Raw genomic sequence first — 11,222 nt, 5'->3', positions numbered from 1 at the left:
TATTTTTATTAAAAATTCCGTGATTTTTTTACTTAATTATAACAATATACAGTATAGATTAAATTTATTTTTTTGTATCAAATTGATTTATTAAGACCAAGTTAAAGAAATTAAATAATGAAAAATACAAGATGCATTTTTGTTACAAATGTGCCGATAGATGGCGCTACTAGTTGAATGTTTCGCTCCGTTATTAGGAACGTGTAGTCGTTTAAAGGTCACCGTTGAGTTGAGTCGTGATTTAATAAATATAGAAACATCATGAAACAAGTATGTTTCTTATTTTATTAACTTATTTTACATATAAAATAGTAGGAAGTACAGAAAAATGGTAAAAATTTGAAATAAATAATTCGAATGATTTCTGAAATTACCTTTGATTAGATTTTACAATACTATTTAGATTTAAATGTTTGTTTTTATTATTAAAATATGTTATGACCTTCGAGATTGTTTAATTACTTTTCCGTAAGAAACTGAACAGCGATCTATTATCGAAATAATTAAATTTGTTACCAGAATGTTCAGTAGCATTTTAAACGTCATTTCTTTCTCTCTTTGTCTCGATATCTGTTGTGTCCTCTTTCTTCCCTATAGGTAGGATTATTTTCGATATTGCTATTGACGGAGCTTCTACCAGCAACCAAAATGGATAGGAGACGATGTATGTTATCACAACTGTTCCTAAGCAGACCAAGAACTGAAATAAATGAAATTTAATCTGTTTAGAAATCATCGCAAAAAATATAGATAAATAACCCATGGAGTTTTTTAATAATACTTTAGCTAAACATAGAAAAAAATAACATGTTCTAAAACAATTTTTGTCGGTGTAACATAGCTCCTGGAGATGCCCCGTGGAGGGGTGAAACACGTGTTGAGTGATTTGACGGTGGCAGTTGTGTAATTCGCATTGTTTGCCGCATGCGCATTTAACAGCGGGCTGGCGGGCGGTGCATTAAGGTGCACGACTACCACTGCATGTGCAGAAGTGGCTAAATATTGGTCCTTTTCTTACTTAGGATGGACTTCCGCAAGGTAACGCCTGATTCCATTAAATATTTATTTTTTTAATAGTGATTTTAATCTTTTAATATATATTATCATACCATTATTCCAGCTGTAATTTCTCTGCCGAACTACCTTCTTCCAAATTTTTAAAATAGGACGGACTATTAGTTTTTTCAATAGCTTCCGTTACTGGGGCCTCTTGTTTCCCCTATCATGTTTTAGCACGGGGACTTTATTTTACGTTTTTTTTTTATTTATGTTCTTCTCTCTCGTCATTCACAATTTCTGTTACCACATCATCTTTCATTCATCACATTTTCTTGTGTTCTCTTGTTTTATTAACATTCCTTGGAGACATCGTCTCTCTTCCTTCGTCACATTCTTTGGTTACAGGTGCATGGTAATACAGTTATAATTTTGAATCCCTGTCTTTACTCTCTTTAATGATTTTATTTCTCAATCTGTATTTGTTTTTACTTTTTCTGGCCTTATATTTTAATTGTGAAAAACAAGGCTTGCATCCAGAGTGTTGTCATGACATTGAGAAGTTTTTTTGTTTACTTTATGGTTGGATCTCTCACTGGACTTATCTATCCGTGGTCAACACTCCAAAATCCTAAGACCGCAGCGGACATCTGTTATTGTTAATGTGCCTATTGCAACTTTAATTTGCTAATTGTAAACAGATGCTGTGAGAATGATAGATAATGTGAAGGATAAAAGAAGGTAAGATGGAAAAAACTGTGATGGACGAGAGAGTGTGTATTAAAAGAAAAAGGCGAAGTATTATTTATAATATAAGTCCTTCTCCTAAAAACATAGACGGAATTAGAGGCCCCCGTAGTGAGAGGTGATCATGATTTGTTTCTGATTCTTATTTTCAGCTGATGAACGTGATGCAAGGAAGAGATCACCAAAATGTCTTTAGCTATGTTGTCAGACCAACTAGTGGAAGGCTACCCAAATGTAGACTTGGATTCTAGTTTATGTCAAATAATCCATCGATAATCCAAAGTGAAAAGTAATAAAACAAAAATAAATACACACGCAAGAATAGGTCTTAATTATAGAGGCGAAAGGTACAATGTACTCTGCATACTTACAATATGTGCTACGGACACATGCATCAAGGTAGTACGTGATCCCGTCAAAGTCCTAACGAAAAGGACGTGAAGGATGTAAGCGCAGTAAGAAACTCTTGCAGGCGACGACCAACCGTTCCATTCTAATATACCTCTGTAAATACCTGGAAATAATTTAGATTATTGATATTGATAAACATTGATTTTAGGGGTTATTTATTGTAGTGCACTTGGTAGATATTGTCTATGTTAATTGTTTATTTCACGGCCGATACATACAGCAGAAAAAGGGAATGAAGAAGAATTAACTATTATAACTAATACGACTTAACTAATATATATATATATATATATATATATATATATATATATATATATATATACCGAGCATGTTGGCGAGGAAGATGACAACCAGTGTGATCGAAGAAGGTGTTATAAATGTACAAAGAGTATTTATAATTTACACTACCCTAACACAACGGCTGCGAATACATCAGTGAAAGCGCTCGAATTTAAACCGGCGTTCGAATTCTAAATTCGAATGTTTTTATACAAAAGTATTGTGGTCGTACTGGCCAGCAATATGAAGCGTGAACGCTTCAACTTGGTACCATTTCATTGAAATTAAGAATGTCACGGATTAACCGTTTTAAAGGAAGGAAGAAAGAACGAAAGAAAGAATGGAATATTACAAGTTAATTAATAAAGTAATAGTGTCAACAATGGGACCCTTTATTCAATTACGTGAGCGTTACGATGGTTTTGAGTAAGAGACCCGGGATATTTGGTTATTCATATGTCTAGTGGACAATTATAATTAATGGGATTCGGTGATATATAAATGATGAATACATAAATATACATGAAAACAATTTGTAATTAATAAAATAATTAAAAAATTAAACATGTAAAAAGATATTATACAAATGAAAATGTATTATGATCAAGTTATTAATATAGTTTAAAATGGTATTTAAAGCCTAATTTCTATCATCTTCTTAGTTGTTAAATCATGATTGAGAGTGTCCAAACTATTATCTGAACACTGAATATTAAGTGATAGAAAAATTTAAATTTAACCAACCTTCAAACTTGAAAGCCATTCCGAGGACAATGAATGCAATTACTGATCCAAAAATAGGTTTCGCAAGACCTGAGTATATAGCTTTGGCGTAAAGTGGTGCGCTTTCAAAGAAATAGAAGAATGCTCCTGATGGCAGAATAATAAGTATTGATGGAGCACTGATCCAGTAAATCCATTTGTATTTCTGAAAAAATATCAAAAAAGCATACATGTACGTAGGCGAAACGGTTGCAACTAAGTTAATTGGATGCAGGTTACTTTCAACCGATTCTTGAACCGATTGACTTTGAACAGCGGAAATAATATCTAATGGATTCAGGCGTTATATTGCGAGAGTCCATTCTAAGTAAGAAAATGACCAATATATAGCTACTTCCGCCAATGCAGCAGTAGTCGTGCAACAAAGTGCGTTCCAATAATGTCATTTCAAATTATATACGGTGATTGGTTATTATAGTAAAAGTTTCTAACAGTGAATTTAAAGCTCATTTATCAGCTAGAAATTTTAAAGCATTTTATAAGTATTAAAGTGTAAAAATGTGTATTAAATTGAATTTTTATATTAGAATGCAATAGACATATACCTTCTGGCAGTACAAAGTCTGCAGTGAAACAAAGAAAACAATTAGAAGAAAAGGACCAATTTTTAGTCACTTCCGCATATGCAGTGGTAGTCGTGCAACAAAGTGCACCGCCCGCCAGCCCGCTTATAAATGCGCATGCGGCAAACAATGCGAATTACACAACTACCACCGTTAAATCACTCAAAAAAAAATTGAAAATTTATTTTAATTTAAAAAATAAAGCACTCGCTGTAAAACTAATTACCTTAAATCTTTGAATGTTGAATTCCTTTTTCTGTAGATAATATATGAGCATTCCTAAACTGAGTCCTAATATGTATGAAGCTAGATTAGTATGTCCTCTTTTGTAAGTGTTATTGAAAGTTGGATCTTTGACGAAGTAATCTCGGACTAATCTGAAACATTAATATATATATACATATATACACACACACACACACACACACACACACACACATATATATATATATATATATATATATATAAATATATATATACGACCGATCAAAAAATAAGATGAATTTGTTTATAAAACATATTCTTCCAAATCAATTTAATAACTTACAAAGTAACGCTTTTTTCAGTCGTCATCATTGGTCTTTTGTGTTTACTGAATAGCCAGAAGTTGCACCGCATCAAATCAGGCGAATATAATAGTCGAGGAACGATATGAGTGAACTTTTTTAACGATTTTTTCCAAAAAATTGGACGATTTTGGCACTGATTAAGACGACGCGTTTAAGATATAAAACACCCATGAAAATAGTTTTGGCTGAGCCAAATGATACTTCGACTTTTGACAACCTAGTGAAAAAATATTTATCTGCCTTGCCCGGAAGTTTTAAATGACAATTTCATCTTGGTTTATGATCACAGTGAAATTTATGGAATTTCTAAATTACGAATATATGTATGTACAAATATAATAAGAAAACGCGATTTTTTATAAAATCAATTAAAAAGATTTGAAGTACAAGGATACTTTTGCATTTTAAAAAATAGGTTACTACTGAGAAGTAAATACACGAAAGTTTAACTTTGACTTAAATTATAAATCAGACATAAATTTTTAAAACAAACAGCCGCCATTTGTGCTAAAAAATATTTAGTAAATTTAATTAAAATAAAAAACAAGACAGGGACGTACTCAGGTGATATTATTAATCCGGCATCCAAGTTCTGTAGATATGTATGACAGATAGGAATGATGATACTGACAATAAATAGCAGCGCGAGTACAATTTTTCTTGAGGTCAAAGTCGTCACCAACGAGAATATTATCAAACCTACAATATATAGTTGCATATCTGATGCAATGTACCTGTGAACAAATAATTCATCATTATGTGCATGTCGTCTTTTCTCGTCTATTGTCGTCTTCACTTGAGTACTAAGCCGAAATTAGCCGATTGTCTCTTTCTAAATGTCGATGTACAATATTTAACGCCGGGTAATGTATTTGGTTTCATTTATTTGCTCATTGACGTCACGGAACCATGTAAATGTCAAGGTTTTAATGTATCGAAGCTTAGAAAGTGAATATTTCTTTAAATAGCCTACTGCATGCAGAACTAGTAATACCACAACGATAAAGAAATTATATCAATATATAAATTTCACATGGAAATCATGCCGTTTAGGGATTTATACCCTGAAATATTTTGCAGTACCCGATGATATTAATTGCACATCGATCTTTGGAAAGAGACAATCGGCTAATTTCCGCTTCGTCGGGCGTTATCTCTGTCGCACGAAATACAAACAGTCCGGTATCTATTAGGAGCTGTTAAAACAAGTATCATTTGCTTTTTTTTAATTTTTTGTATAAAATACACCAATTTTTTTATAAGCGATGGCTTTAGGTTGGGGTAAAATAAAATAAAAAAAAAACATATTCACATTATGTATACGTATATAATTATTTAGGAAAATTATAACTGTAGCTAATAAACACCATAATACCTATTGTTAAAATCAGTCATTGTAATAAAAATAATATTAATTTTAAGTCAGTTACTTCCATTTAACTATCTATGCTCTCAAAGAGGTCAAGTTTTATTTTATTTTACCCTAACTTAAAGCCACTGCTTATAGAAAAATTGATATATTTTATGCAAAGAATAAAAATAATTATCAAAAGAAGCAAATGATATTTGTTTTATCTGCTCCTAGTAGATACCGGACTGTTTGTATTTCGTGCGACAGAGATAACGCTCGACAAAGCCGAAATTAGCCGATTGTCTCTTTCCAAAGGTCGATGTGCAATATTTTTTGCCAGGTACTGTACGTTCATTACCATCATCATTTCGGCCATTTATTACGTTGACCTTTATTACTGTACCTAGGCCTTCTCCGTAGACATATGTATAATAGAACGAGGTAGAAGGGGTCTGCATCTAGCGTCTTTCAACAACCTTTACAAGGTTGTTTGTGTTTTAAGTTACTTAGCTGTAATTACTTTAAAGATCAGTTGCAACGTCATAACTCATAAATAAATAAGCTAACATAAGGTGCAATTACCAATGATAGCAATACTATCATTGGTAATTGCACCTTATGTTGTAAAATATCGTAGAGTGATCTAAATGTAAAGCAGTCGCAGACGCCGTTACACGTGATATGCTTTTATTTATTGAAAAAGTAATTGTGGTTAGTAAAAGTCAAGTTAAACCATTTACCATGTCTGAGGCATGCATTGCGAGTTGTCGATGTAATTGTTCAGGTATATCAGGTTTAGCCAGCCGTCTTTCCTGCAATCATGAACTTCCACACCAACGGTTGACTGAAACGATAATATATTTTGAATTATAAAATACTTTATCAGTTAATGTTACAGTAATAGCTACATCTCCCGTTATTGTAGCATTGGCAGGTCCACTGTTGGACAAAAGCCTACCCATTCAACTTCTATTTGGAAATTACCATGATTCGAAAAAGCCGCCATTCAGCTTTTTACTACAACCTTAAGAGGATCGGCTTTTGATCTTGTAAGTGCACGTTCCACGCTGCGCTTACCGGTGGTCAAAATAAATTTAAGATGTTATAGAGAACAACATTATAACAAGAAATAACAAGAAACATTTGTTTCAACTTTGAAGTTTTTAACAGATATCTTCGTCATTCATCATTCATTCCTATGTCCCCAAGATGTGGCAGAGGGCGTCCACAGTACGTCGCCATCCCGAGCGGTCTTGAGCCTCGCGCTTTACTTCGCTCCACGTCATTCCAACTGCCTTCACTTCTGCAATGATCGTCCGCCGCCAGGTTTGCTCTGGACGGCCATGTCTTCGCTTTCCTTGAGGATTCCATTCTAGGGCTTGCCTCGGTATGTGATCAGGGTCCCTTCTGAGCGTGTGGCCTATCCAGTTCCACTTGCAGCGTTTTATCTGCTAGTCGATCAGCATTTCACCGCAGCGTTTCTAGAAGTCTACGTTGGAGACTTTTTCAGGACAGTATATACCGAGAATACGTCGAAGACAGTTGTAAACGAAGACTTGGAGCCGATGCGTGATATCTTTGTCAACCTTCCACGTCTCGCATATAGCGACACGGTTTTCACATTGGACCGGAATATTTTGAGCTTTACTCTTCTAGTCAGCTTTCGTGAATGCTATACAGAACGGAGCTGTGCGAAGGCTGCCTTTCCCTTGGAGATTCTCGAAGCCTCTTGTCTTCTTCGGTCCCTCCTGATTCCGATAAAACACAGAAGACTTATTGATCGTGAACTTATGTTTTCAAACTCTTTTTTGCCTTTGATTCTATTCTACTTCGCAAAGTGTTATAGTTGTGGAGAAGAAGTAGGTAGAAACGCAACAACAAATCTCTTAAAGTTTAACAAAGATTTATACATGTACACTTTTTCCGAATAAAAATTATATTTAAGAAGGGAAATTCCTGAATGGAAAAAAGCCGCTGTGTTTTACTATATATAGATAGAAACTACAGAATTAACTGAAAGAGCAGCTCAGGTTGTACATAATCGTTATGCAACTTGACGTTGATTTATGGGACACTTTTTAATAGAATAAATTTAAATTAGGATTATACCTGCCAAAGAGGTCCGGAACCCGCAAAACGCAGCCAAGTTGTCGTGATTGCCAACACAACGGCATATGGCGGTGTTAATCTTTAACATGTGAAAGAGGTTTCAGTTTAAAAATATTAATAAACACTTTTTCCCTAATGTTATAAAACCGATATCTTAATATATATAAATCTCGTGTCACAATGTTTATACTCAATGGACTTCTAAACCACTTAACCGATTATAATAAAATTCGCACACCATGTGCAGTTCGATCTAACTTGAGAGATAGGATAGTTTAAATCTCAAATTATAGTCGCAATTTTAATTTATTGCTAATTATTGTCTGTTATTATTTGACAGTCACAATTATCTGTTAACTCCAAATGATTCTAACAGATGTCGATACCTTTCGACTGGGTTGAGTAAGTAATCAATAGATGGCGCTGCTATGGTAAATCTACGAACGTGTCATATAAGCTACATTTTAACAGCATAATTACCACGTGTTGTTGACGCTATAAAATTAATTAAATTTAATTTGTAGTGAACGAAATACCGTATAATTCAATTATTTCCACTTTTTAAATTTTCACAGCAACGCGTGGCCGGGTCAGCTAGTTTATTATATATTTTGATAATTGTAGCGCATGGACATAAAAACGTATCGACAGATTTGGTTTTACCCAGCTGTGGGCTGTCAATAACTGTAACATAGAGTAATTAATTTTAGCAGGATCTCGAATTGACTTTTACTTTTGCAACACTGCCAACTAATTAGACCTGTTGTATACGACACGTTTTTTATGTTCCACAGACTTTAACATCCATGCTTCATTTTTTCAGATTTTTAATTTTATGTCACGTAGTGTTTACTATACTTAATATACACAGTTCTAATGTATTCTTTCTGATTTTATATATAGCGCACTTTCTGTAATTATTTATAACTATCGTAAAAGGAAAAAATAAATTGAGGAAGTAAATAAACGTTAAGATAAAAAACAAATTTCTATAAATATATATATGGCTCATACTTATTATAATTATACATAAATATACCAAATTATATATAAATATACATTTAGATATAATACTTATATAAACATTAGGGGGACCGGAAAGTAATGTCGCTTACTTAAGTTAAATTCATACGACTACATCTTTCAACAATATATTCACCTTCATTGTCAACAACCTTTTGACATCTTGTATACATTTTCCAAGTATGTAATAAGCTACCAAATGACAATCAAATATCGACATGTACAGAAACGAAATTACTTTCCGGTCCTCCTAATACGAGTATAATAAATAATAAATTGTGATGATTTTGTCAGCTTGTTAAGGAACATATTAGCAATTAATCATTATATTCAATTCCTTTTTTTTTAAATAATTTCACATAAGCAATATTATATATGTTATTTATACCTTAACCAATTACTTCACCAGATATTTTTTAGGTATCCTTAGTTATGTCGTTGACTATGTGTCATAATAACATACTACTTGTAACAGTGTAAATTAAAAAAAAAGAGCGACTTAAGGCCTTTTAGACTTAGTTTACAAAATAGGTATATGTTATTTATACCTTAACCATCTTAAAATAATTCCCTTCGGTATCATAACCCAAGTGATTTTTCTCTTCTCAGCGAAAACATCCAAGTTGTAAGCCAACAGACATCCTGACATCACGAAGAAGGTCTGAACCACTAAAGCACCGTCAATAAACAGATGAGATACAATGTTGTAGTATTTCTGTAAAAGAATATATCATCATTTATATATAAAGATAAAAATAATTTATTTAATTTTTGAACATTTAACAGAAATCTTATTGATCGTTAATTTATTATCTGTTTATCTATTTAATTTTATTTCTGACTCTACTCTACTACACAAAGTGCTATAATTGTGGAGAAAAATCAGAAAAAACTCCAGAACAACACATATTCTAATAACGTTTAATACACATTTATCTATATACATTTTTTCAAAATAAGAAATAGATTTAAGAAGGAAAAATTTTAAATGAAAAAAACCGATCTGCTATAGTAGCAAATTTCATTACGAAAATAGCAACACTGAATAACTGTCAGAGAGAGAAAGAGCATAAGACATTACGATTGAATCATCATCTGATTGTTCATGATATCTATATAAATTCTATATAAATTCCCAATATCTCTTTTTTGTTTATTATTGGGATATATATTCCACAGACATTAGCGTACGAGTACATGCCTTTGTACAACTACGTATTTAATGGAATCAGGCGTTACCTTGCGGAAGTCCATCTTAAGTAAGTAAAGGACCAATATTTAGCCACTTCCACACATGCAGTGGTAGTCGTGCAATGAAATGCTCTGACTTTGTTTTTACCATATTTCAAGAAAATGTTTATGATATTTTGTCTTCCGAATTTATATTTGATTTATTTATAATTTTTTTTCTCTTCTTTATCTCTCATATTATAGATCACTTCATCACCGTCGATATGAGGTTTTATATATATATATTGTTATATTTATTATACGTATGTATATTAGTAGTAAGTATTTGTCTTTTTATAAAGGCACGCCGCTTCCAACCGTTCCTATTTTAAATCTCTTGATGACACATATTTCAAGCAGTAACTAAAACTATCTCGTATAATACGTACATCGAATAATAGCTACTTATAATAATTTTTTAATTTTATTTACATTGTAATTTATTTTTAATTGTAATATATTCGTAACAATGTTTTCTTTCTGATATTACTTATTCAAATAAAGAAAAAAATAACATAGCAGTTTTATTCCTGGAGATAACTATTGGAGAAATATACTCACCCTTTCAAAATCATGAGGATTTTCAGAGCTGATTACAATTGGCAGCAAAGCGTGTTCTATTATAACAATTATAATAGATAAAGTTCTGTAAATATAAATATATATTATTTCATTGATTACTTTATATGTCAACTTCTGGAAACTTCTTCTTTTATGCCGATAGACGCCCATTTCAAGGTACAGATTTTTTCCAACGACCTCCACAATAAGCGGTCTTGTACTTACAAAAACTAACAAAGAGAACTATCAACATTTTTAAATGGAGTAAATTATCATGATATTACTATCTACTAAATGTTACAGAAATATGAATACACGCCGATATTAAAATACGCATTTGACTCAGTTTTTCTAATATATTTTCACCTATTTCAATAATTTTGAGTTTACTCAATTCTATTTTGAAATACTGGTAGTTTGAAATTTTTAAATTTCGTATTGAAATGTTATTACGTTTTTTTTAATATCTGCTTTTAAAATCACAACAGCGATCAAAGAACCATATATAAAAAAAAGTGAACATATAATGAGGCGATTTTCGCTCTTGACAGGCCAATTACTTCAGCAGATATTTTTTATGTATCCTTAGTTATGTCGTTG

General features: G+C 32.2%; 1 protein-coding gene across 1 annotated transcript in view; it reads right to left on the bottom strand.

The window, feature by feature from the left end:
• Positions 1–535: 535 nt before the first annotated feature.
• LOC137921726 (nose resistant to fluoxetine protein 6-like) overlaps positions 536–11,222 on the bottom strand; it is a 33,238-nt gene continuing 22,551 nt past the window's right edge. The window contains exons 5-13 of the mRNA XM_068764539.1: positions 10,623–10,707; positions 9,380–9,546; positions 7,809–7,887; positions 6,440–6,543; positions 4,909–5,082; positions 4,006–4,156; positions 3,178–3,361; positions 2,115–2,257; positions 536–700 (exon numbers count right to left, since the gene is read on the bottom strand). Of these exons, the coding sequence (XP_068620640.1) occupies positions 536–700; positions 2,115–2,257; positions 3,178–3,361; positions 4,006–4,156; positions 4,909–5,082; positions 6,440–6,543; positions 7,809–7,887; positions 9,380–9,546; positions 10,623–10,707 (1,252 nt within the window). The remainder of the gene's footprint in view (positions 701–2,114; positions 2,258–3,177; positions 3,362–4,005; positions 4,157–4,908; positions 5,083–6,439; positions 6,544–7,808; positions 7,888–9,379; positions 9,547–10,622; positions 10,708–11,222) is intronic.

The sequence above is a fragment of the Battus philenor genome, unplaced genomic scaffold (genome assembly GCF_028537555.1).
Source record: "Battus philenor isolate CCGP_79_NKW_IND1 unplaced genomic scaffold, ilBatPhil1.0.hap1 SCAF_19, whole genome shotgun sequence".
NCBI lineage: Eukaryota > Metazoa > Arthropoda > Insecta > Lepidoptera > Papilionidae > Battus > Battus philenor.
The sequence above is the reverse complement of the archived record's forward strand: the minus strand, read 5'-3'. Positions and strand labels throughout refer to the sequence as shown.